The sequence below is a fragment of the Anomaloglossus baeobatrachus genome, chromosome 2, assembly GCF_048569485.1.
Source record: "Anomaloglossus baeobatrachus isolate aAnoBae1 chromosome 2, aAnoBae1.hap1, whole genome shotgun sequence".
NCBI lineage: Eukaryota > Metazoa > Chordata > Amphibia > Anura > Aromobatidae > Anomaloglossus > Anomaloglossus baeobatrachus.
This window is the reverse complement of record NC_134354.1, coordinates 743,295,276-743,323,162: the sequence shown is the minus strand read 5'-3', so window position 1 is coordinate 743,323,162 and position 27,887 is coordinate 743,295,276. Positions and strand designations below refer to the sequence as shown.

General features: G+C 51.1%; 1 protein-coding gene across 1 annotated transcript; it reads left to right on the top strand.

Moving 5' to 3' along the window:
• The first annotated feature begins 5,499 nt into the window (after window positions 1–5,499).
• Window positions 5,500–27,756, top strand: LOC142290001 (L-aminoadipate-semialdehyde dehydrogenase-phosphopantetheinyl transferase-like). Its single transcript, XM_075333952.1, has 4 exons — window positions 5,500–5,559; window positions 20,557–20,658; window positions 20,730–20,888; window positions 27,583–27,756. Exons 1-4 carry the CDS (start codon window positions 5,500–5,502, stop codon window positions 27,754–27,756), a joined length of 495 nt encoding a protein of 164 aa, XP_075190067.1.
• Window positions 27,757–27,887: the final 131 nt, after the last annotated feature.

Here is a 27,887-nt window from a genome sequence, read left to right as displayed (position 1 = left end):
CTGTTGTTCCCCTGCTGCTACCACAACTACACTGCTGCCATGACTACACTGCTGCCTTCCACGTGCCAACTGTGCCGCCCCCACGCCAGCAGCCAGGCTGCTCGGATCCGGATCCGCGGTGTGGCTCGACGGATCTCCAGACCCGGGGGTCTCGCGGACACTTCAAATAAAATGGGGAATTGGTTGTATGTGGTATTTTCTATATAGTCCGTGACGCCACTCACGGCGTGTAGTAAGATGGGGTACCACCGCTGCTATTAGGGAGCAACCGGGGGCGTTGGAATGGCAGCTAGTTGTTTTTAACCTTCCATGGGTAGGGGTGGATGCCCCGGGGCCCAGGGGGATGTTAGTGTACTCACAGTCAATGAAATCACACAAGTCCAGCGGTAAACCAAGGTGCCAGTAGCCGGCCGCCGTGGCCGGGTGTATTCTGGTCCCTCACCCGGGGTGATGGTCTGTGTCACTTTTCTCTGCACGGTTTAGTTCTCTTTGGACTTCCCGGTGTGGAACACGGGAGTCCGCTCCCAGAACTATGGGTGGGAGCCTTGCCCGCAGACGCTGACCCGTGGGATCTAAAGGGGCCCTGGCGGATGCCCTATCCCCCGCGGTGGGCTGCTGGTCTGTTCTTTTGGGACTTTGGGAGGGACAGGACCTATAATCCTGTCCTCAACTAGTGAATTAACAAAGCCGGTGGTTAGGGTCCTTGCTTCAGGGTCCAGGTACCCCCTCTGTGCAGGGTTTCTGGGTTGGTTCTCCTGTGTCGGTACCGGCGGGCTCCTACCCTGTCCCGGTCCACCACGGATCTCCGGCAGCCGTCTTCCCATCTCATGACAGACATGGACCACCATCTGCCATCTAACCAGCACACCGGGGCTCCAACCCCAACGCTTTTCCTCTCTGGCTTCCACTTGAACTTCACTTCACTTTCTCCTCTCCTCTCCTTTCTCACTCCTACTCCAAACTCTCAACTCTGCACTCTCTTTTCCCACCCCAGATTCTGTAGACCCCTAGGTGGGCGTTTTCCTTCCTCCTTGTCCCGCCCACTGGTGTGCCTTTCCTACCCTGGGGGGGACTAGGGTTTTGTTGGCTCGGTGTAACCCTATGAGGGAAGGTGTTGTATGGGAGTCTACTATGTGTGTGACCACATGGCAGGAACAAGGCGTCACATAACCATTACAAGGACACACTATAGATTATAAGCCTGTCACTGTGAGGATAGATGGCCAGATCTCAGAGCATGAGAAGATGCAGAGCGCAGGACCGTAGTACACACCTGGCTGCTTCTGCCTGCGCTATAACTATAAATGAGAATGAGCACTGCAGCGCCGAGCAAGAGCATTGCAGCAGAAAGGAAGCACAGATATGACTCTTCTGCTGTGTGCATGTCACAGGGTGACTAAAGGTAAACCCAGGGAAGCCTATACTGGCCCTAAGGCTGGGGCCGCTGCACTCAACCTAACACCCAGAGGTAACCTTGAGGGTAGGTAGGTTCAGGCTTCCAACCTAGGCTCTATCTCCTGTCCTCATCCCTGATCTTATCAATCCCCCTCCACAACCCAGCACCCGGGGGAAAGGGCAAGAACAGAAGACTACACCCCACCAACAAATATGTACAGACAGGGGTAACAACAACAACAAAACCTACTCGTACACACGGCAACCACTCACAAAGGAGCAACAAAAGGTGCGCGAGAGGAGACAACATAAACAGACTATGGGGAACTTCCAAACCAGAACAAACACACCTGAGAGTGCTGCAGCAGACACCAATGCTGCAGCCAAAGCACTACTGAGAGAGAGTATCATCACAGCTCCTTCCACCTCCTGGCCAAGCTTCCTACTGATAGAAAATAACCAGCACTCTCTGGTGCATGTAGAGGGTATTTATAGAACCTGGGCGTGGTTCCGACTGGAAACACCTGGCCAGGAGTCAGGAGCTGCTGGAATTAACCCTCTCCTCCTCAAAGGAAAGGGAATTAATTTAATCTGCAGGGTCCCACATGACAAAGTGAGACTCTGACCTAGAACCTGTCACAAAACTCCGGAACAGGGGAAAGTCTGTGACAAAGCAGCATTGACTAGTGTTATTTGAATTGAACCCCCATCGTGGAGGTAGAAGTGGAGCATGTACTACAGAGCTGCTCCGTAAAATGCTATCAATGAATAAGGGAACTGCTAGCAATACTGCTATTGGAATATTTGAAAAAAGAGATACTTAGCTTATGTATTGGCCAATGCATGTGAGCCGGTAACCAGTGACAGGGTATATCTCAATATACCGGGACCCTAACTCAAATGCCTCTATCTGGGTTAAAAACCTACATGTCAAGGCAGAAAGGATCCAGCTATAAAATAGTGAGGACACAGCTTGTTTACAGGGTGGAGTGCTCAGTCAGAAAGAAATGCACAACAAAGACTGTGCGGGTCAGTCTTTTTGATATATTTGTAGTGCCTTTCTTTCTGATTGAGCACTTCGCCCTATAAGCATGCTATGTCCATCCTTTTTTATAGCTGGATCCTTTCTGACCAGACATGTAGGTTGTTAACTCACATATAGGCATCTAAGTTAGGGTCCCGGTTTATTGAGATTACCTTACTGTGGTGACCGGGCTCACATGTATTGCCAAATACTTAAGCGAAATATCTCTTTTTACAAATATTCCTGTAGCAGTAATGCAATACCAGAATTCCCTTATTCATTTTTAGCATTTTAGAGTGCAGCTGTATGTATTTTGTAGTTATATTGTGTTTTCAGCTAGCACCTGTTCACACTTGTTGGATGTTCGGGTCAGTACATGTCAGTACATTTGATACATTTGTACTACAGACCTGCTCTTGGCATTTTCTCTGGTCTGGTCACCGGCTGCTGGAAGTGAAAGTTCATGCAACATTGAAGACTTCATATGGTGGTAGACTAAGGGGACACCACAAGGGTCTCTGTGTGTCTGGGTGCCCAGGCCCAGTCTGCCCCCCAACTGCAGAACCCCGGGCCATGTTGTATTTCATAGTTTTGAGAAGGCCTATTGATTTATTTTTTTCAGACCTATGATATTGTTGTGCCACGGGGCAGCCAAGCTACTCCGATCTGGGCGGTCCGTGGCTCGATGGGTCCTGGACCTGGGGGCACCGTCGAACAGTTTTAAATGAAAAATAGAAATAATAATAAAATAAGAGTCTGACTACGCCACTCGCGGTTTGCGGCCAGGGATGATAGGGCCGCCGCTGCAGGTTTCCACTGGGGATGATGGATGAGGCAGCGTGGATGGTGGAGCCCTCCGCGAGCAGGGCTTTTCCCCAGGGTAGGTGAAGGGTTAACATGGAGGCGTGTGACAATGAAGCAGTCCAGGCAAGGAGAGCAGTTTGATGGTGTTTACTCACTGGTTCGACGCCCTGAGACATACTGGATTCCAGGTGCGCCCTTGTCCTGATGGCTGTGCCTGCCAACCTGGTACCACTCTCCACCTGTGCACTCCTGTGTATGAGGGTCCTCCCTGGCGTGGAGCACTTGGAGGTTCTCCTGGTGTCTGGGTCCTGCCGCAGGCAGCTTAGACTATTTAAGGGAATATATCACGGTCCCCACTTTACTGCTGATGCCTCGGACATTAAAGGGTAGCAGATGAATCCTGGAAACCCACCCGCCGGGCAGAGTTAACAGAGGACTTGAAGTTCGTGTCTGTTCTTGGATCTGCAACCCGTGCATGCAAAGTACTGTGAGCCCTGGATGTCCACCCCACAGGGTCCATCTGTCCTTGGGGCTTGTTCTCTCGCTCTGCAGCTACTTTCCTCCTCTGAGTGGCAGTTCTTACTACTCAGGTCTTTGCAGTCTCTTTTCTACCACTCCGGTGACTTTCTTACTCCTCACTTTCCTTTCTGTGTCTCAAGAGTCTCTGGTCTATCTTGACACCCTTCCTCTTTCCCTTTCTACTTCAGACTGCCTGCTCCCTAACACTTCCCAGGTCACTTTCTCCTCCCCAGGTCTGGTCTCTTCCTCCCAGTTGGCTGCCTGTTATCTACAGTGCCCAGCCCTGTCATCTGGCTAGGTAAGGCTCCCAGCCCGGTACAGCGAATGTAAATGTCCCGGTGTGCTAGTGTGTGTGTAGTAGCTGGCACACTTATGTTGGAATTAGGCTGTTACCTTAATTGTTACCTTATTTTTGTGACACCTGGTTACCGCAGGGGCGTCACAATATTAGGATCTGATTAATTGCAGGTTCTGTCCTTTGGGATGTTATTTCTCCCAACAAAAATGTAAATCATGCCAGAACCAAAGTGACCCAATATTTCATTTGTTTAGCCACTCAGATGCTGGTGTTGATCCCAGCAAAGTGATTTGTTTTTCATTTAGAGAAGAAGCCACAATTCATTATGAAGAGTCTTTTGTAACAAATGTTACCCAGCTCCCTGCTTTAATTGTCCTGAATGATCATGGAGCACAGGATTCAGCCAAAGATCCAAGGAAAAGAAATGGGAGGAATCCGGCTCTTAAACAGAAGATTCTTTTCTTTATTAATTCAAATGCATAATAAACAGTTCATTGCCACATGGGTAGTATATCCATCAACGCGTTTCAAGTGCGCATGGAACTCTTAATCATGCTCAAGAATAAGAGTGCCATGCGCACTTGAGATGCGTTGATGAATATACTACTCATGTGGTAATGATCTATTTGAATTAATACAGAAGAGACTTGCATGTTTAAGAGTTGGTGTCATGCATTGTCCGTATGACCAGTGCCCTACTGCCCCCACTTCGTTATGGTGACTAATTGAACTGTAGTTTTTATATGTGTGAACTGTATTGATTTTATTGTTTGTATATTCCACCTGTGTAATACTGCCGGCTGCCACCAGGTGTCATGGGCTCCTGGGTCCCTTAGTGAGAAGGATGGATAGGGAGTGACATGGCAGCGAGAGTTAAGAAAGGGGAGGAGAGTCCCCAGCACAGGAGGATATAGGAAAGGAGCTTCCTGTTTTGAGACAGATAGGGAGATGTAAAGTTAGTGAGAAAAACCAAGACCACAGGGTCAGGAAGAAGCAGAGTGGAGTGAATAGGGTGGAGGTGGCAGAGACAGGAGTGAAGGAGCAAGAGGAGAGGAAAAGATCCGGGCAGAAGGAAGCTCATCTACAGTGAAGTGTAAGTCCAGGGAGCAGAGAAAGGAGAAGTTGGGCACTCCTACCTTAGGCCGGCACTTGTCAGTACCTGAGGGAATGTAGTCGCAGCTGGAGGGCAGCATGGTCCAACCATTTGTGTGCCGGGCCGAACGATCCACCACCTTGTTGAGGTAGTAAGTCAGAAACAGGAGGATAAGTCGCCCCATTGTGGCCGTCCCTGTAGAGCCGAGCTGGGTACAGAAACAAAGAACTGTAACTGATGATGATGATGACAATGATGAACCTGCCTTAAGAAAAGTGCAAGCTGCTGTTAAATGTTTTATTAGTAAAGTTATGCAAGTCTTACCTGGTGGTTATTCCTTTACTGAACGCACCGGGCACGAGGCCCATGGATGTGAACGGGAGCCGCAGAATCCAGCTGAAGATACAGAGGCGCAGCAGCCAGCAGGTACCACCTTCACACCTTCCACTCACACCACTCTGCCAGCCATGTCTGTACTGTGCCGGGGTGGGTTAAGGACCGTTATGACTCTTGCCCACTATTGCCCCTCCCTGGCACTTTACACATATCCGCACACGCAGATTACTTCTAAGGCATCAGACTCTGTTCACATTGCAGAGTCTGACAGACAACCTTGTCTCTCCTAAGTGCTCAGCTCAGCTGAGTTGTTTTACTGCTCCCAGCCATGCAGGGGTTAATCCTTTGTGTAGCAGCGTGCGTGCTGAGAGCCAGGTTGCTGATTTCCTTCCACTGCTGGTCTCTTCCTATGTAAGGCTGGGGAGTGTAGTAGGAGACCCCCGAAGATAGTTTCTGCTTGTAGTTGTGATTTCCCGGCGTCCTTGGCGATCTTCCGTTTTGTGATCAGTGATTTATTGTCTGCGCTGTATGAAAGTTCCCTGGTGTTACTTTGTCCTTCCCCTTTGGTTTATTCTTCCGGTATCATCTTGTCTCCCCTCTGTGGATATTTGTGGTGTGAGTGAGTTTCAGTTTAACCCCCTTGTCTTTGTCTTGTGGGAGGTGTATTACTTTGTGTCCTGCTCTAGTAGACAGGGTCAGGTTGGGGATCCGGACCTTGCTACCATTAAGGGTACCTCCGGGGTGAGGGTGAGCGCAGGGGTCCAAGTCTTAGGGTCAGCATAGGTCCCCCTATGTCTCTTAATCACCCGTGACAGTAGGATTCCTACCTTTTCTTTTCCTTGAGTCTTTTGTGACCACCATAAATCCTCACCCCTCTGATGCTTCTTGATTCCAGCAGCTTAATGGAATAGATTGCAAATATCAGAATTAGATTAATACCATAAATATGGAGGGAATGAAAGTGTATTTGGGCATCTTAGGACATCAACTCTAATTATACTCAATCGCATTAGCTTCCCTGTACGATTGTGCAGGATCTTGGGAATCCGAAATGGTAGTAGATGGTTTGGGATTCATTGCTCAGTGACCGGGCATTGCCGTATTCTCAGTGACAGGTCCTGATCATTTCTATATAAAACGGTGCGTTCTCTGATATTACAGCACAGGGTATCCAGGTGCAGCGATCCCAGGAAGAAGCTTCCACTGCTGTACTGCGGAGTAATTGATATAAATTACAGGGCTCAGGCACTGCGGTAAATCTTCAGCGCCGTTCTCACATTTTCAAGCTGCAGTTTATTACAACAAGGTCACATTTACTTGTTAAAAGTGAGAAGTAGAATATTTAGTCGGACCATTTACATTTATGTTTGCCATCTTTCAAGCAGATCAGTTTTTTCGTATCATGCACCGCCAGTTCACGGCTCTCCATCAAGAGTATGGGAAGTGATTGGGCGCAGCTCGACATGTTCTACCGTCACTGGGTAAATCATGGCTGCACGATATACACTAATAACTGTGCAGACTGTAGAGTTTGTTTTGGGCTTTACAAGTGAGGGATGTGGGAAATTTTATAAGGAAAGGTACTGATCTCATACATGGATTGTCCCTCTAACGCCTCAGTCACACGTCCGTGTTTAAACACATATGTGAAAAAATGGTGATCGATCATTAACTAAAGGCCGCTTTACACGCTATGACATTGCTACAGCGATCTCGTTGGGGTCACGGATTTTGTGACGCACATCCGGGCGCATTAGCAATGTCGCTGTGTGTGACATACATGTGTGTCGCAACGTTTTTGCGACGATTCAAAATTGCTCATTGGTGACATGGGGGTCCCTTCTCAAATATCGCTGCTGCAGCGTGTACGATGTAGTTTGTTGCTCCGTGTGATTCCGCAGGAACGAGGAACCTCACCTTACCTGCCGCCGCCCGCAAGGAAGGAATGAGGTGGGCGGAATGTTACATCCCGCTCATCTCCGCCCCTCCGCTTTGATTGGGCGGTAACTTAGTGACGTCGCTGTGACGCCGCACGGACCGCCCCCTTAGAAAAAAGGCGGTTTGCCAGTCACAGCGACGTCGCAGAGCAGGTAGTGTGATGGGTCCGGGCGATGTTGTGCGCCACGGGCAGCGATTTGCTCATGTTGCACAACCGTTGGGGGCAGGTACCATGCTAGCGATATCGGTACCGATATCGCAGCGTGTAAAGTGGCCTTTAGTAAATTACAAAAGCTTCTCCTATACTTTGTAATGCCATCCGTGTGCTGTACGTCAGTCACAGGTGTGTTACGGGTGACAGACAGTCATGTGTTTTCTGCCAAAAGAAGGTCACAGCGTTTGGCTGTGCAGAATGCTCCCTGACTTTCCATTGTTCCTGCTGTCTGTATTCACTGGTATAGGTATCTTTCCTGCTGGATTCATCTCTCCTCCTTTTGGACCCAGCAGGAGCTCGCCTTCCACTCAGCTGCTGATCATTAGCATTCTCTTGTTGCTTAAATATTCCCTTCTTCCCTGGACTGGTGCTGGTGATATTATTCAGTTCATTCTAGCTCTGGTTGCAAGCAGGTGGCTTGAACTCCTTTGTGGTATTGTTGCTGAAAGCTCTGCTGCACTCCTCCCTGTGTCATCTTTGGATAAGTAGTTCATGTGTGACGCCCTGGACCAGCCAGGTAGTCACAAAAAGAGCCCTGCACAACACGAGTCCCTCACTAGGTAACACCAGCCAACCACATAACACCCTAGTCACCTCCCTCAGGGCTGGATGGACGCACCAGGGGGTGGAGCCTTCCGGTTGGACACGCCCACCGAGGAGTTTAGAGAGCCTGAGGCAGGAAAAAGTAAACAGTTCAGTTTGGTCTGATAAGTCAGAGTTGAAGAGTGAAGTGGAGGAAGACAGGCCTGTGTGACAGGCCTGTGCAGACTGACAGGTGCCAGGGTTGGAGCCCGGGTACCTCTGGCTAGGAGGCATACAGAGGCCTCTGTCTGCAGGAGCCGGGAAGACGGCTCAGTGGAACCGTGGTGGACCGGGACAGGGTAGTGGCCCGCCGGTACCGACCCGGGGAACCGACTTGGAAAACGGAGCACAAGAGGAGGTACTCAGACCGTGAAATGAGGTCTAGAAACTACTGGACTGAGTTAAATAACTGATTGCGGTCTGGAATTTAGGTCCTTTCCCACCAAAGGACCATCATAGAAGACAACAGCGCAACGAGGGGGATAGAAAGCCACCGCCAAGGCTCAGAGATCCCACGGGCCAGCGTCTGTGGACAAACGGGCTCTCCCGACATCCACAAGCTGGGGAGCGGACTCCTGACGCTGTAAGCGCAGGCAGCCCAACTATTCAAACAGGTGCAGGAGAAAGGCAGAGACCACCAACCGGGTGGGGGATCCCGAGTGCAGCCGGCTGCGGGCACCGACCACCATCATCTTGGTTTACCAGAGACTCGAGTGTTTCATTCTAATAGTGAGTACACCAGTGCCCTCCGGCCGCCCATCTCCCTGCACTGCCAAAACACCCCCAACGGGTCCTGGGGCCACCATCCCTGCCTACGGAGGGGTTAAAAACTTGCTGCATATCATCTCCCCCGGGTGCCCCGTTACTACAGCGGTGGTGTCCACCTTCACCACATCCCGTGGGTGGCGTCACAAACTTAAAACACGGCTCTGGCCGTACACCTACATCCCAAAACCGCCAACCCCCATTTTAGATCGGAGAGACAACAGGGGCCCACGGGTCCGGAGATGCTCGAGCCACCCACCAGCGAGCCCGGATCCGAGCGGCTCGGTTGCAGCCGAGCACGGGGCGGCACACATGCACTTTCCCCGTGTGTCCTCCTTGTATCTTCCTTTAGCATTTAGAGGGGTTGACGAAGAGCTCATCCAACTCGTTCCCTATTTAGGGCCCAGCACTAGGGATACCTAGGGTCAGGTATCTGGCTCAGTGCATAGGTGCGGAACCTATCTAGGATGGTGAGTGACCCCAGTGATCAGCTTTTAGTTTGGTCAGGGGTCACCATCTCCCCCTTTCCTAGACACAGTGTTTGCCTTCCCTTTCGCCACTCGCTTGATACTGCGCCGTACCTACCATGACAACTTGATTATCACGCATCCATAGACTTGTATTGGGCTTTATTATCCGTTTCGCCACAAAAAAAACCCAAACATGTTTCCATGTAGTTTACATAAACATACAGTCCATGAAACTACATGGACATGTGAATAATACCATATAATATCATGGGTACGTGTGGAATCCGTGTAAAAAACTGGAGCCCACACGACGTCTGAATGAGGCCTAAGTTCCAGTTGCTAATGTGGTAGTAACATGTTATGTACAACTGCATGTAGATTATAGTCAGGGGCGCACATAGAACATTTTTTCTTACAGTTCAAGGTTTCGAATATAAAAGATGTTCTCCATTCTCAAAGCCATGATGGATTGGGTCATACGCAGTAGAAAAATAGAGGCGCAGTGAGTGTATGGAGCTGTGCCCTTTCTAAGCATGGATGATGCCAGCTGTTTAATACAGCTGACGCCCTACTGCAATTGCTGTGATAAAGTCACAGTAGTTTAACCCTCTTTCATGCCATGGTCAATAGCAACGTAGAAGTCTACAGTATGAGGTTAAACAGGGGGAAATTAAGGGGTTATAGTATTTAATGAGACTAAAGAATAAATGTTAAAAGCATTTGTCGCGGGCGGAGGAGGGGGCGCTGCGCTCTCCCACTGCTCGGGCCCGGCAGCCGCTGCTGCTGCGGCCGCTGCTGCTCGGTGGCTTGAGCGATGGGCCGGATCCCGGGGACTTGAGCGGCGCTCCTCGCCCGTGAGTGAAAAGGGGTTTGGTTTTGGGGATTTATTGTCTGTGACACCACCCACGGCTGTGGTGATTTTGGTAACACCACGGCTGCTCTGTATGGGGATCCCGGGAGCGGTGACAGGGAGCAGCAGAGTTGTTAGTTCCCCCCTCCGTGGGTAGGGGGTTGGTTGTCCCGGGGCCCAGTGATGGGGTGGAGGATGAGGGATGACAGGCCAGGTGCAGGGCCTGGTGAGGTGCAGGGTCGCGGGGGCAGCGCTGTGCCTCACGGCACGGTGGTACTCACTCAGCCTGAGACGGTGACACAGTTCTCGGTAAAACACAAGGCTGGAAAGACGGTTCCCACGGACGGCTGCTGTTGCTTTTCCCCGGTAGTTAATGGTGACTGTCTCTTTTCCTGCACCTAAGTTCAGTGTTGGTAGCGATGGATTCCCACCGGTTACCCGCTCCCCGACTTGGATATGGGCCAGAGGAGCCCCTCTTTGCCCGCAGGCGCTGGCCATGAGAAACTGGTGCCTTGGCGGTGGCGGTGTCTCTCTCATACGGTTGGACTGTTGCCTTCAATCGGGACTTAGTTGTTTGGAGACCCGGAGGTCCCCTTCACTGACGGATTTGGCAAATTCACGGCGACTCCTAGCCTTGCCGGGATTCGAAAGGCCCCTGCCAATGGTGCTGGCTTCTCCTTGTGTACCGGTCCGGTACCGCCGGGCCACCACCCGTCCGCGGTCCTTACGGTAACTCCGATCAGCCTCCACTGCAGACGGTCACCACCGTCTGCTAACCTTGCTGTCTCTGTCCGGGGCACACACCCAGACTCACTTCAGGCTCTGTTGCTGTCACTTTTCTCCTTCACTCCTTTCCCTCCTTCCACTTCCTTAGCTTCACTCTAACTCACTCTAACTCTAACTCTCACTGCCTGTGTTCTCCCTCCTCCAGGACTGTGAACTCCTTCGTGGGTGGAGACCAACCGCCTGGCTCCACCCCCTGGTGTGGACAACAGCCCCTGGGGAAGGCAACAAGGATTTCAGGTCTAGCTTAGGTGTACCTAACCGGGAAGTAGGGTGTGGTGATGTCATTACCTGTGACCCCTGGCTTGCCCAGGGCTTCACATTCCCCCTTAGCAAAATGCAGACCGTCCGCGGGCTGCCCGTCCAACACCGGTTTCATTTTTCTGAAAAAGATAAGAAAACACACTACAAGTAGAATAACATCATCCCACAACATGAGGCACTTTTCTTAAATGTTGCAAACGGTTAACGGTTACGGCTTCCGCTCTCACCCACCCAAGTAACCTGGCCCTGATGCTGCCCCTAAGAACACAGGCAGCACCCCTTGACCCCAGTCCTGCACCAAGTTACCCGAGCGGGATCTGTCCTTTCCAGGGGACCCACGTCCATGGGGAACCCCTGGAACCCCCAGAGGGTAGCCACCGGTTCCGGTGGTGGCTGGGCCCCAGCCTGCTCCACTGTGGGCCCTCCCTCTAATCTGCCTCTCCGGAGGCGGTAACGGTGGAAGCTGCAACAACATTTTTATTTACATCCCACTAACGTTTGTGGTTGCCCTGCAAGTTCACGGGCTTGTGCGGAAGGAGTCCCTTACGCAGCTTCAGACGGTCCCCACGGGGACAACGGTGCCGGCAACGGCCGGTTCAATCACGGTTCAATCAGATGACTTCCTCAGTTGATCACTTATCATTTTCTCATTTTCAAAAACTTACAAACTTTAAAACTTTTAACACACATGTTGGTCCCAACGGGGACGGTGACAACGGTGCTCTGCTGCCCTACTCAGAGTCCTCGGCATCACTTTGGGGAAGGGGCGCGGCGCTCACACGGGCCTCCTGGCTGCCCCTCAGCTTTGCATCCAGCGCAAACCACCCCCTCTCCCCACAGTGCCGGGTGTACTGAACCAAGTCGCCCGGCATCAGGTTACGACCTGGGTGCTCCTCTGGGAGATGGGCATTCACATCCCGTCGGGCTATGAACACTTTGGCCTCCAGGCCCGGTTCATAAATGAATCCATAGCCCCGGCGGACATCAAACCGCCTCACCTGCCCTTCATACAACGGGCCCCGGACACGGAAGGTAGCTTGTCTCAGGCTCTCCTTCTCCCGGATTGTACGGGCCACCATCTCTGCCTTCTTTCTTTCCCTCTCCTCGATTTCCAGGCCCAACGGTACCGGCTCTCTGTCCCAGTACGGCGCTGCTGCGAGCTCCGGCGCACGGGTCGGGCCCCGCGAGACCTTTTGAACACTGCCCACTACTGGTGATCTGGGCGGCAGGTCCCGCGGTGACTTGGCCTTGGACGCCGCCTTACAGCGGCAACCCGGCGCAACCTCAGCCGAGGTGTGGGGAATGGACACAGGGGCTTTCCTCTGCTGGGCCTTCGGCACGGAGCGGGCTATCGGCTCCGGCTCAGGGAACTTCTCGGGGGACGCCTCCGGTTCAGGCTTCGGGGCTTTCCACGGCAGCACCTCCGGTTGGCTACGGGCTCCGGCTACAGGTCGGCCCGCCGGGGCGGGCATGCTGGGTATCGCTACCGGTTGCGGTGGCAGCGGGCCTAGTGGTGGGGTCACGGCTTCCGGAACGGGTGGCGAGGGAGGCAGCAGGGTGAGGGGGTTTAGACCGGGTCCCGCAGCCGCGATGACCGGCCCTTCAAGGCCATCGTGGCGTGGGTCACTCACCCTCCCTTCCGCAGCTTCCTCCTCGCGTCTCCGCACTGTCGTTATGACATCCGCCATGTCGGTCTCCCACTCCTCCATGAGGAGCTGCATCTTGACCTGCAGCCTCTGGTAGAGCTGCGCGGGACGGCATCCACATGTTGCTGGCGACCTCTCCCAGGAACAAGATGGCTGCAGGGTCTTGGCGTCCCCGCCTTTATAGCCGTGGCTACATGCGACCAGTCGCCATTTCGTCCCCCTTAGCCTCTTTCCGGCTCCTCCTCTACCGGGGCGGGGTTTTTGGCCTTTGCGCCTCCACTACTCGAGGAGACGCTCGAGCGGGAACTTTTCGCGCCAAAGATGGCGGCTTCTCAAATTTTCTGGCCGGACATCCTGTTCGTGACGCCAAGTTGTCGCGGGCGGAGGAGGGGATGCTGCGCTCTCCCACTGCTCGGGTCCGGCTGCCGCTGCTGCTGCGGCCGCTGCTGCTTGGTGGCTCGAGCGATGGGCCGGATCCCGGGGACTCGAGCGGCGCTCCTTGCCCGTGAGTGAAAAGGGGTTTGGTTTTGGGGTTTTATTGTCCGTGACGCCACCCACGGCTGTGGTGATTTTTGGTAACACCACCGCTGCTCTGTATGGGGATCCCGGGAGCGGTGACAGGGAGCAGCAGAGTTGTTAGTTCCCCCCTCCGTGGGTAGGGGTTGGTTGTCCCGGGGCCCAGTGATGGGGTGGAGGATGAGGGATGACAGGCCAGGTGCAGGGCCTGGTGAGGTGCAGGGTCGCAGGGGCAGCGCTGTGCCTCGCGGCACGGTGGTACTCACTCAGCCTGAGACGGTGACACAGTTCTCGGTAAAACACACGGCTGGAAAGACGGTTCCCACGGATGGCTGCTGTTGCTTTTCCCCGGTAGTTAACGGTGACTGTCTCTTTGTCTGCACCTAAGTTCAGTGTTGGTAGCGATGGATTCCCACCGGTTACCCGCTCCCCGACTTGGATATGGGCCGGAGGAGCCCCTCTTTGCCCGCAGGCGCTGGCCCTGAGAAACTGGTGCCTTGGCGGTGGCGGTGTCTCTCTCATACGGTTGGACTGTTGCCTTCAATCGGGACTTAGTTGTTTGGAGACCCGGAGGTCCCCTTCACTGACGGATTTGGCAAATTCACGGCGACTCCTAGCCTTGCTGGGATCCGAAAGGCCCCTGCCAATGGTGCTGGCTTCTCCTTGTGTACCGGTCCGGTACCGCCGGGCCACCACCCGTCCGCGGTCCTTACGGTAACTCCGATCAGCCTCCACTGCAGACGGTCACCGCCGTCTGCTAACCTTGCTGTCTCTGTCCGGGGCACACACCCAGACTCACTTCAGGCTCTGTTGCTGTCACTTTTCTCCTTCACTCCTTTCCCTCCTTCCACTTCCTTAGCTTCACTCTAACTCACTCTAACTCTAACTCTCACTGCCTGTGTTCTCCCTGCTCCAGGACTGTGAACTCCTTGGTGGGTGGAGACCAACCGCCTGGCTCCACCCCCTAGTGTGGACAACAGCCCCTAGGGAAGGCAACAAGGATTTCAGGTCTAGCTTAGGTGTACCTAACCGGGGTGTAGGGTGTGGTGATGTCATTACCTGTGATCCCTGGCTTTCCCAGGGCATCACACATTTTTACATGAAAAAGCAAAAAACAGAAAAGTAAAAGAAAAACATTTGTTATTGTACCGCCCCTGCAGCAGTCGAACCACTTGGATCCGGGTGTCGCTACTCGTGGCTCATAGGTCTCCAGATCCGGGGGCTCCGGGTCACCCCAAAACGTAATGGGGGGTTATTTTCAGGGGAATTAGTTAGTTCGTGACGCCACCCGTGGTGTGCGGTAATAGGGAGTACCACGGCTGCCGTTAGGAGTACCCGGGGTGATGGAGTGGGGCAGCCAGATGACGTTACCCTCCACAGGTAGGGCAAGGCCACGGGACTCTTTATGGTGGGATGGTTTGTAGGGGGAGCGCAGGCTTGAGGGTAGCAGGGGCTGATTAGGTACTCACTCAGAAGGAAAGAAGACGCTGACAACGTGGTAAACCAAGTCTCTGGGTGCCGCTGCCCTCTTGGGGGAGCTCGTCCGGGTCCCGTCCCCTGCAGCACTGTCTGATGGTCCGGAGCCTGCCTCTGTGCACAGAATTTTAGAAGTATCCAAGTGGCCCGTAAGCTTGAAGCTGTCCGGGCCCCGCTCCCTACTATGGGTAGCAGAGGAGCTTAATCTCAGGAGCTCACGGTTGGGATTTCAGTGGGCTGCTTTGTGTGGAAAGCCCTATCCCCCTTGTTGCGCTAGTTTCCCCGATCTCTGAGCTTTGTGGGGACAGTCCATAAAGGCCCTATACTCCGCAGGTTAATTGCTGGGGTTGCTTAAAGCATCTCCCCGACCTAGAGTCCAGTACCTTGACGTGCTTTCGGTCCCAGACCGGCTATTGTCCAGCTGCTGGCTGTCCTCCTAGACTAAACCAGACACCCAGTCCCAATATCCCGCGACCGGGTCTCCGACTCCTCTGGGTCCAGACCACTGTCTACAACCCAATCTACTTCTCCCCTAGAGCTCCAACTCCCAGCTTCCTCTGAGATCCTCACAGCTCGAGGGCATCCACTGAACTGACTTGTCACCTCCCACCTCCCTGCCTGACCCCTAGGTGGGCGGCCCTATTCCAGCTTAGCAGCCCACTGGTGTGCCTGACAGGGTGTGGTGTGAGGTGTGATTAGGATTTTTAGATGCTGGTGGAGGCAGTGCTGCAAGTTGGGAAACCCAGAACCATGGGGGGTTGAGTTCTGCACTGGGAGATAAAGAGCGTGTACCCTGTGACGACCTGAATAGTCCAGGGGCGTCACATTATCACTGAATCTATAATGTTGTAACCTAAGAAAATATCTTTGTTTCATGCTGCCACTTGTCTCAAATAATGAAAGATGCCTCTATTGATATTTTTTGGTCAACTTACCTCTATCACTCAAAATTGGAACAAAAAGACTTAATAGCCCCTTCACCTCCCCAAAAACCCTCAAAGAAAAGTGATCGTGACATAAAACTATTTTTTTCTAACTTTTTATTTTAAAATAGTAAAACAAACAAACAAAAAATATACAGTATATGACCATGTTGATGGAAAAATGAAAAAAAGTTATGACTCCTAGAAAGGTACTGCACACTTGCGGATTGTCCCGTACAGACCGCAAGTAGATACAGTAGAGTAGATAGTTATGTGAGTGTAAGTATGCGATTTGCATAGTCTCAACTCTTAAATAAATAATTGCCCCTCACTCACTGTGCTTCCTGCACAAAATATGACCCACACTATCCCTCTCATGATACATTCCCTCCACACTGCCCTCTCCTTTCCAAATTGGGGCCACTCTTCCCACTGTGCTCTCACACTGAGTCCCTCCTCTACTGTCCAGACTGTAGCACCCACTGGACCTGCAGGGCTTATTCGTCACCGGGCCTGTGATTTTGTGGGGTTGCTATGTAGTGCCCCTGAGGTTTCAGGCGCCACAGGGTACTACACCCCTATTAGGGAGAGAGTAGTGAACCAACCAGTGGCAGCGACTGGGGGCAACAGCTCAGAATACACAACACCACTACAACAGGAAAGAACAGCTTTAGACAGAGCAGAGCGGACATACTGCGAGTGGCTCTGTGGGCCAAGGCGTTCAACACAGTCGCTGGGGAGAAGCAGGGCAGCTGCTTCCACAGGACTGGCGCTATCGGGATACAGAATCCTAGGGCAGGCATACTTCAAGTTGTCTAACAACTCTGCAAGGATTGCAGGGAATGGCTACGAACAGTCACCGGACCCGTCCCATGAGTCTGCAGCAAGTAGCATATAGGATCCGGGGTTGAGGACTGGCCCCATAATGGAACCACGATTTCAGCATACAGAACGGGACACTTTACTGACACGAGGACCCTGAAGTGCTTCACACACACCGCATTTGACCTTTCACGAATCCGGGATCAGCTGGAGCCCATCGTGGCACAGAACGGTACCCTGGGCAGTGCTTGAAAGACTTGCGAGTAAAAACACCTGGAACCGCAACCCCTGTCTCTGCCTGTCTTTTACCGTCGCCGTTGCCCAGAGCTGCGGCGCCAACGGGTATCACTTTTACCCCCGCCATCCTTCCCAGGGTAATCCCGCTCCACCTGTGGGGAGTGACACTATCCCGGCTGCACCCGATATCTGCCCCGGTGAGAGACCCTGCAGCGGTGGCCCCCATCCCTGGCCACGTACCACAGGTGGCGTCACAATCCTAATAGACTTTCCTAACCACCGACTGCTACCCCTATCCTCCTTACCACCCTCCAATTCTCCTTCCTGTTCGCCTCAGGGCAACGGAACCGGGCCAAGCCACCCCGTGACGACGCAGAGGATCTGCACCCCCGGCCCGGCAACGAGTAGGTTAAAACACCTGCAACGTGGGGCGCTACAGCTGAGAATGGCCTGACCCAGCTCCATGGCTCCATCAGCTACAGACAAAGAGAGTCCAAGGGGGAAGGGGGTTTGCTTTGCAGCACCACCCGTGGTGCATGGCCAGGGATTAGCCGCCACTGCGAGATGTCGCTCTCATCCGAGGCTGATGTTACCGCAGCTCAGATAGTCCAGCTCCCCACAGGTGGAGAGCGCCCCGGGGAGAACAGTGGTGATGGGGAAAGGGCCATTGGTGCCGAAGTGCGGGGCGCCGGTAAATCGGAGTCTCACACAGAGGCTGCAGTTCCAGGTGTTTTACTCACAGTTCGTGTGCTGCACCCACAGAGTACCAGTTATCGCCGTGATGGGCCCCAGCCAATCGTGGGTGAATCAGAGGTCACCACCGGTGTAGTGAAGCGTGTGAGACCTTCCTTCTTGCTCCTTGTAGTGTGGATCCCCATGGCGTGAAGCTACATGCAGACCCCAGCGTCCTTGGCTTTAGTTGCCGTCCTGTACGCAGGCAGCGCAAAACTTGTTATGGACCCGACCGTGGCCATGGTTCCTGTCTCTATACGCTGCTGTGCCCCAGGATCTCTGTGGTGGGCGATGGGACGTGAAATCCCACTTCTCTGAAGATTCTGGTAGTCCATCGTGAAGTAGGTTCTACCCTAGGGCTTCTGCACCCTGTGTGGCGCCGGTCCTGAAGGGGCTGTTGGGGCTCACCCTCCGGCTACCATATGAACTCCTCTGTCTCACAACTCCACCCGGTAGTCTCCTGCTTCTGTCTCAGTCTGCCCGGCACCCGGTCAGCCCCTCTGGGGGGAGCCGTTCAGCATCCCTCTAGAGGCCTTGCATTTCTCACTTTGTTTGAAAGTGAAACTAAGTGTGTTTGCTCACTTCCCAGGCAGCCCCCACCTTTTTGATGACTCACCAGTTCTGGGGAAATACCCGTTGCTATGGTGCCCTCCTGCATTGTGTAACTGCTGGCTGAAAACCACCTAAGTGCATTGTGTAAGTGAAAACCAGTTGTTAACCTCTTCCTGAGCATTGCATCTTAAGTCAGATACAATACTCTGTGGCGACTGAAGCCTCAGGGGCGCCACAAGTCTGTATACTGTGTCCCTCATCACACTCTCCTTCATCAACATACTGTCCCCTCTTTACTGTGCACTTACAATGTTCTCCCATGCTGCCACCTCTCTTTATCACCCCTACACTACTCAATCTTTATTCTTTACCCCCTCACACTTTTCTTCCACCATATAGTTGCCTTGCACAATTACCATCAATAGTTTCGTCATACATTTCCCCCTCCCTCCTACAATCTTCTCAAAAATTCTCCTCCTCCCTCATCATACTGTCTCCTCACATATTTGCTCTCCCTCAGAAACAGAAAAGGGCCCCTGTGCAAGAACAATATATGGGCCCTTTTCAGCCCACAAACTCATAAAAATGAAAAATTGCACCTCCTTTGGAGGTAGAGATGAGCCTCGTTATTTCTTGGGCCCCTGTGCAGCTGCACAGTATGCACCAATGATATGTCCACCCATGCCCCCTCGCTCTCCATACTGTCTCCTCACATATCTCTCTGCTCCCCTAACTGTTTCCACACTCATTCCCCCTCTCGCTCCTCATACTGTTTCCTCACAAATATTCCCCCTCTTCCACTCTGTCATACTGTTCCCGCACCTATTGCTTACCATACTGTTTCTTCACACACCCCCCTCCTCATTTTCCATACTGTCTCCTCTTACATACTGTTAATGAACCCATTCCTTGCCTGCTTTCCATATTGTTATTGCACCCACTGTGTCTGCACTCATTCTCCATCATTCTGCTCCCCATAATTTTTCCTCTCAGCAACCCCCCATTATAATAAATCTTCTGTTTCCTCAGCTCCATTGGAGTGCTTATCACCCCAATAATTTTACGGAGCTCATGTGTGACCACGTCTGACCTTGCCCTTAGCTGGATTTCAGAACAATTGATTCAATTGTGAAAAACACGACTACAATTGATTGCTGGTAGTTGGCGAGCTACACCTTCTCAGAGCCTGCTGCGAGATTGACAGCTCGCCCAGAGAAAGGCCGAATCCCACTAAAGGGGCTAAAAATTCGGTTGCTAGGGAGAAACATCGAACTTCTGTATCAGGTAGACCAATGGAACCCCCTTGCTGGCTGCTCTTGGGCCAAATACACCACCTGCACTCCCCCAGATACTGTCACGATAGGTACAGGGGAGTACCAAGCGAATGGCAAAAGGGAAGGGAAACCCTGTGTCTAGGTAAGTGGTTCTCTTGACCAAACCTACCACTGGCCCCTGGGGTCCCTCAGTCGATTACCTGACCCTAGGATGACTCTGGAGCTGGGCCCCAGATAGGAAATGGGTGGCATGAGCTCTTTGTCAACCCCACTAAACACTAAAGAAGACACGAGTGCACACATGGGGAAAGAGCATGAGCAACTAATCTCCAGATGCCTCAGAAAGAAGTTCAGTAAAGAGCAGCAACGATCCTACAGATGAGTGCAAGCCACATGCTTGCATCAGGAGCTTGTGAAGGAACTGAATATCACTAACACAATTCCAGGGAAAATGAGAATTTTTAAACCCAAGGGGAAATACAGATGATTAGCAGCTGAAGGGACAAGGAGCTCAGCAGGGTCCTAAAGGGAAAAGTATGTAAACCCAGCAGAACAGATACTTAGTTAACAGATTAGTAACAGCAGAAATAATAGAAAGTCAGGGAGCATTTTGCACAGCTAAACGCTGTGACCTTCTATTAACGAACACCACAGGACTGTCTTTCACTCGTGACACACCCATGAGAGATATGCCCCTGATTTGCAAAAAAGTGAAAAAGGTATGGCTTCTGGAAAAAAGGGAGGAAAAAAAAACAAAAATGCAAAAGTTAAATTTGGATGCAAGGCAAGGGGTTTATTGCGGAGAATACAAAACAAAAAGGAAAATCTGTGTATACAGAACAGCTGTTTTGTACAAATCTGACTGTCTAAATACTATATATATCCTCCCCATGAGATCACTTATTCACTGGCTGCACATTTGGCGCACTGTTGATGGAGCGCAGGACTAGAGTTTAGCACAAGGCTTATGTCTCTCACTATGGGGAGAAGCGTTTTTTTTTGCAATATTGTGTATGTCAGATAATTGCTTCTCTTCTTTCTAGATTTTGCTGACACAACTACATGCATTATTCATGTCAGGACGTGAAACATTTATAAGGCTGAATGCACAAACATGGAGGGATCCTGATCTGATTAGGACTATGGTGAATAATACATAGATCTCTACGGTTATACCACAGTCAGTCATGGCTTATGTGGGTGTTTGTGATTTCAGGCACTGAAGGAAAGCTTTATAAAAGCCATCGGGGTCGGCCTCGGCTTTAACCTGCAAAGAATTGAATTTGAGGTGTCGCCCGTCCATATGGAGCCGGGAAAGGTTTATACAGAGACCAAGATGTGGCTCGATGACGAAGATGAAAATTGGGCCTTCGAGGTAAGAGTGCATCTTGTCAGAACAGTATTATTCATGTAATTCCAAATTCCATTCTTGAAAATCGGATTTATAGTATTGATTTCATGGGAGCTCCCTACCCATTTTGTGCGCTTGTGAATGAACTTAATGGAGCAGCAGTAAAAGAATTAGCTTGATGTAATCTGCCTTGAGCTAGACACCTGGGTAGCATAGTCTCTGGCCGGCTATTAAAGAGAACCTGTCACCAGATTTGGCGACTATAACCTGTGGCCACCACCACTCAGCTCATATACGGCATTCTAGAATATTGTATATAAGTGCCGCTGTGTATAATAGAAAACAAAAACACTTTTATCATACTCACTTTAGGAGCAGTCCAGTCTGGTGGGTGTCGCTGCTCTCCAATCTGGCGCCTCTGTGAAACCGAGAGGTTACTCCCAGCATACAGCGGGTCAAGGACGAGGAACGAGACCAGACTAGGTTTAAACACAAACTTTTTATAACCCGATACAGGCAACGGGGATGTAAAGCAAATGTAAATGCAGCGCCCCACGGGGCAGGTGGTTAACCTACTAGTTGCCGGGCCGTTGAGGGTCGGGTCAGACAATGTCATGGGTGGCTTTGTCCAGTTCCGTTGCCCTGCAGTAACTGGGGGGGTAAGCGGGGTGTTTGGGAAAGTTTGCTGTGATGCTACCTGTGGTATGCGGTCAGGGAGTAGCCGCCGTTGCAGAATTCCTCGCTGGGGTAGGTGTTATGGCAACCAGGATGGTGTCACTCCCCACAGGCAGAGTGAGCCCTGGGTGGATGACAAAGGGAGACGTTAGGGACCGTCGGCGCCAAAGCGCTGGGCAGCGACTCCAATAAGGAGAAGCCCACACAGTCTCTGCGGGTTTAAGGTGTAGTTTACTCACAGCTTCAGTCGCCAGCCCAATAGTTCCAGTCAATGCTGTAATGGGCTCTGGTCGATCCAAGATCAACGGAAGGTCAGAACTAGTGCGGTAGTCTGTGGGCCCTTCCTTGCTGCGCTTTGTAGTGCGGGTCCCCATGGCTTGAAGCACTTAGAGTCCCCTTCCATACTAGGTAGAGTACTGTACCCTATGCCAGTAGCGTGGATCCCCTTGAGTCTGACCGTGATCTAGGCCCCGGAATCCTAGGTGCCACTTGGCTCTGGAAACTTGTGTGGTCGGAGGAGCATGGAACCCCTCCGTCCGGCAGACTCTGATGGTGCAACTTGGAATTACACCACCCTAGGGTGCTGCACCCTTAACTGCGCTGGCCCCGGGAGAACTGACTCTGTATCTCCACAGCGACCGTTAAACTCCTATGTCCCACAGGAGCTAGCGGGAAAGACGTCCCCGCTCAGTGTCACTCCTGCTGGAGAACTCCTTAATTACTGTGTGTGTGTGACTCCTAACTCCACCTGGTGGCTGCTCCTCCCCTCACCCATGTTCTAAGGTAGTGGATTGGGGCCTCTGTTGTTATGGCATCCTGTAAATGCCACACTGTTGGCAACCCCTTTGGTACTTGACCCTAGCTCAGTCCCCAGTGGGGCAGGGGCACCCATGTGTGTATGTGGCTGTGTATGGTAAAACCGGCACCGACCTACCCTGGATCCATGATCAGCACTACACCCCGGCTGGAGTGCAGTACCCTGTGGCGACCAGAGCTTCAGAGGCGCCACATAAACACAAAGAAATGTACAGGTACCCGGTTACTGAACCGGGATCAGCGTGCTGAGCTAAGGACTGACTCCAATAAGACAGGAACCAACAAAAACAGTTTACCTAGCCAGGAACATCTGGAAACACTACAAGGTGTAAATCACTAGGTGTATGAAGGAGCTGTCCCTGGACCAACACACCAATTTTTAATCTTAGGCGAACCTCTAATTCACCGCCCTTCCCCCACACATATAAGCAACACAGGAATGTACCCCGGGGTTACCACTTGCTAGCAGAAATACACAAACAGTACTGCAGCAATCGCTGCTGCGTAGTATATATTAGACCTGGTCTGGCATCAAACCACTAATGAGTCAGTGTGCACACTTATCCGCAAAAATAAAAAGATATAGGCCAGGCCTGAGCTCAGAACTCACTGTTATGCGTATTTATCTCCAGGGGGTCTCCTGGCAAAGGCATATCCGTTCTGTGTCCGGCTCTGCAACAGTTCTGTATGGCACCAACAATCGCCATAGACAGTTCTGCTCAGGGCTTAAGTCACAGTCTAAGGCCTGAAACACACATCCGTGAAATATGTGCGTGTTTGGTCCGTTTCCGTGTATACTGGAGACACGGCCAAACGTGCACCAATGTTACTATATCTCAGCGGTTACAATTGCGTTTTTGGTTATGTCCGTGAGTCCGTCTCCGTGATGCGTTTTTTGGTCCGTGTCTCACGCCAGCATGTCCGTTTTCTGCACGCAACACGCAGCACGGACCCAATGAAAGTCAATGGGTCTGTGTGCACGTCCGAGTGACACGGACACATCTCTGTTTGCTCCCTGTACGTTTTGTGCTTTTTTCATGTGATGTCGGTCTTTTTTCTTTTTCTGTTTCGTTCTCTCCCTCAGTCCGTCGATCGGTCTCTATGTCTGTCGGTCGGTCTCTCTGTCTTATCTGTCCCTCTAGCTGTCTGTCGGTCAGTTCCCCCCCCCTCTCTCATACTTACCGTTCCCCGATCTCCGGCGCGGCGCTGCACGGCTGTTATAATAACTCCGGCGGCTTTTACTATTTTGAAAAAGCCGGCCGCCCATTAATCAATCTCGTATTCCCTGCTTTACCCGCCCACCGGCGCCTGTGATTGGTTGCAGTCACACACGCCCACCACGCTGAGTGACAGCTGTCTCACTGCACCCAATCACAGCAGCCGGTGGGCGTGTCTATACTGTGCAGTGAAATAAATAAATAAATAATTAAAGAAACCGGCGTGCGGTCCCCCCCCATTTTAATACCAGCCAGATAAAGCCATACGGCTGAAGGCTGGTATTCTCAGGATGGGGAGCTCCACGTTATGGGGAGCCCCCCACCCTAACAATATCAGTCAGCAGCCGCCCAGAATTGCCGCATACATTATATGCGACAGTTCTGGGGCTGTACCCGGCTCTTCCCGATTTGCCCTGGTGCGTTGGCAATCGGGGTAATAAGGAGTTAATGGCAGCCCATAGCTGCCAATAAGTCCTAGATTAATCATGTCAGGCGTCTCCCCGAGATACCTTCCATGATTAATCTGTAAGTGACAGTAAAAAAACACACACACCCGAAAAATCCTTTATTAGAAATAAAAAACACAAACAAATTCCCTCATTACCAATTTATTAACCCCGACAAACCCTCCATGTCCGGCGTAATCCACAGACCTCCAGCGTCGCATCCAGCTCTGCTGCATGGAGGTGACAGGAGCTGCAGAATACACCACCGCTCCGGTCACCTCCACGCAGCTAATGAGATGAGTAGCGCGATCAGCTGCTGTCAGTCAGATAACTCGCGGCCACCGCTGGATCCAGCGGTGGCCGCGGGTAACCTCAGTGACAGCTCAGCTGATCACGCGGCACTCTTCATTTGCCGCGTGGAGCTGACAGGAGCGGCGGTGTCTTCTGCTGCTCCTGTCACCTCCATGCAGCAGAGCTGGATGCGACGCTGGAGGTCCGTGGATTACGCCGGACATGGAGGGTTTGTCGGGGTTAATAAATTGGTAATGAGGGAATTTGTTTGTGGTTTTTTATTGCAAATAAAGGATTTTTCGGGTGTGTGTGTTTATTTACTGTAATTTACAGATTAATCATGGAAGGAATCTCGGGGAGACGCCTGACATGATTAATCTAGGATTTATTGGCAGCTATGGGCTGCCAATAACTCCTTATTACCCCGATTTGCCAACGCACCAGGGTAAATCGGGAAGAGCCAGGTACAGCCCCAGAACTGTCGCATATAATGTATGCGGCAATTCTGGGCGGCTGATGACTGATATTGTTAGGGTGGGGGGCTCCCCATAACGTGGAGCTCCCCATCCTGAGAATACCAGCCTTCAGCCGTATGGCTTTATCTGGCTGGTATTAAAATGGGGGGGGACCGCACGCCGGTTTTTTAAATTATTTATTTATTTATTTCACTGCACAGTATAGACACGCCCACCGGCTGCTGTGATTGGGTGCAGTGAGACAGCTGTCACTCAGCGTGGTGGGCGTGTGTGATTGCAACCAATCACAGGCGCCGGTGGGGAGAGAAAGCAGGGAATACGAGATTGTTTAATGAGCGGCCGGCTTTTTTAAATTAGAAAAAGCCGCCGGAGCAGTGTGAACGCCATGCAGCGCCGGTGATCGGGGAACGGTGAGTATGAGAGAGGGGGGGACACTTCAGTCACTCGGGGGATTAGCGGTCACCGGTGAATCCTTCACAGGTGACCGCTAATCAGTACACGGCACACAGATAGAGCCGCGGCATGACAATGAAGTCGGGTGAAGTTCACCCGAGTTCATTCTCATCCCGCTACTCTGTCTTCCAACATGTAGTAACGACATTTTGCATCACACACGTACATTTCACACGGACAACACACACACATGTCAGTTATTTCACTCACGCACACACGGACATTCCACACGCACATACGGCTAGCATACGGGATACACACGCAGGCCACACATACCATAAAAACGGACCTAAAAAACGGAAAACGGACCCGAAAAACGGCCCGTTTTACACGGACGTGGTTTTCACGGATGTGTGGTGGAGGCCTAATAGGAAGGTCTCAAATCAAGATCACCCCTGGGTTCGGATCTGCAGTAGTTTTCTCTCTCAGACAGCTGTTTCTATCCACTCACAAGCAGCTGAGTGGACTCTGCTCACACAGCAGTCAGTGGCTTTTCTCTCATACTCCAGGTCTGCTAGCACTGTCCAGGACACCGGCAGCCATCTTTCTTTCCAGTCTCCACAGACTTCCCCTTGGAGGCTGGGTGGGTTGATTGTTCCTGGCTCATCAGGATCATCAGCCTTCTCACACCTGCTCTCTGTTGCAATCGTCATCCTCCTTCTATCCATCCGAGTATTGATGACGCGTACTACATCATCCACACAGGCGGACACTGGGGTCCTGCGCAGGTGTACTTTGATCTGCCCTGCTGAGGGTAGATCAAAGTATTGTAGGGGGCATGTGCAGGAGGTCTTTAACCTTTCCTCGTGCCTGGGCATTATAGTACTTTGATCTGCTCTCAGCAGGGCAGATCAAAGTGCGCCAGCACAGGAGCACAGTCTCCACCTCTGTGGATGACGTAGGACGCATCATTCATACTGGGCTCGGTAAAAGGAGGATAGCAATCACAGCAGAGCGGAGGCGCCAGATCGGAGAGCAGCGATACCCATCAGACCGGTCTGCCCTATAGGTGAGTATAATAAAAGTGTTTTTTACATTTACACAGCGGCCTGGGCTCTTATATACAGTATTCTAGAATCACTAGTGGTGACCGCAGCTTATTGTCAAGAAATCGGGTGACAGGTTCCCTTTAAAAGTATGTTTTTTTTTATGAAATGTTGTATTCTTTCAGAGTAAATACCTGGCTGCAATAATGGAGTAGGCTCTGAATCATGCTGCCCTCGATGACAGGTTCCCTTTAACCCCTTCACAACCCTGCGATTTTCCGTTTTTCTCTCCCCTTCTTTAAAGAGCCATAACTTTTTTTTTTATTTTTACATCAACAGAGCTGTATGAGGGCTTGTTTTTTGTGGGACGAGTTGTACTTTTGAAATAAATCATTCATTTTAACTGATAATGTACTGGAAAATGGGAAAAAAAACATCCAAGTGCGAGGGAATTGCCAAAAAAATGCAATTCCACAATTGTTTTTTTTTTTTATTTACCATCTTCACTATACGGTAAAACTGACTTCCAGGTCAGTATGAGTTGATAGATATCAAACATGTAGAGTTTTTTTTTATTTGGTGAAAAAAAAATCTGAAATGTTTAAAATGTCGCCATTTTCCAAAACCTGTAGCATTCTCATTTTTCTGGATCTGAGGCTCAGTGATGGCTTATTTTTTGCGTCTTTTAGCTGACTTTTTTTAAATATACCATTTTTGGGTAAATGAGCTGTTTTGATCACCTGTTATTGTATTTTAATTCCAAGTTGTCACTGCCAACATCTTTTTTTAATTGTTTTATTTTCAATGTGGCAAAAAGTGGGGTGATTTGAACTTGTGTTTTTTTCATATTTTTTTAAAAAAAAATGTCCCACTTTTTATTGCTTTTACTAGTCCCCTTAAAGGACTTGAAGCTAGAATCTTCCAATCGCTTGTGCTGTACAGAGCAGGGCATGAGGATCAGCACTGCTCTGTAGAGCACAAATGCTGTCTTCCTACGAACGCTGGCGCTCAGCTGGTGTTCACAGGAAGTATTTCATGACAGACTTAGGGGTTACCAGATGATCTCCGGCTGTAATGGCAACACATTTATGCCCAACAATCACTTCACGGTGTTGCTGATGGGAGTGGAGAATGACACGATCCCCGCCGTGTGTGTTAAATCCCACTGTCGGAGATTGACAGTGTGATTTAATTAGTTAACAGCGGGGGAGGCATTTCTGATCTCCCCGCCACTGTTAGAGGCACATGTCGGCAAATCACCAGTATTTCTGCTCAATCCATTACCCTCTACACATGTCAACCAATGTGAAGATGCCATTCCTGTATATATCCATTGAATGCCTCTGTTTAATCTGCAGGAGGGAACTTTAATTACAGTTCTCACCTATGAAGATCTCATGGCATCTGCTCTTCCAATTGCACCCGAGGACTCGGATTATTGGGATAACTTTAATTCCAAACAGGAATTCCTCTGGCGGCAGATCTCTGCAACCAAAACTGAAATTATTAATTTAGCCCCCAGAAGTCCCTAATTTTAGGATTATCCAAACTTTGCTATAAAGGTTACAAGATGTTTAGAGGATGCATATCAAGAGAGTCACTGGAGTTGTCATGTCCCACAACTTGGGAATTATTCAATGTTTGCATTGGTGTGTATTGTATT

Coding starts and splice junctions, on each gene's coding strand:
- LOC142290001 (XM_075333952.1), top strand. CDS start 5,500: ATGGATGTGAACGGGAGCCGCAGAATCCAGCTGAAGATACAGAGGCGC. Junction 20,659..20,729: donor CTGATCTGATTAGGACTATG/GTGAATAATACA, acceptor TTGTGATTTCAG/GCACTGAAGGAAAGCTTTAT. Junction 20,889..27,582: donor ATGAAAATTGGGCCTTCGAG/GTAAGAGTGCAT, acceptor TTTAATCTGCAG/GAGGGAACTTTAATTACAGT.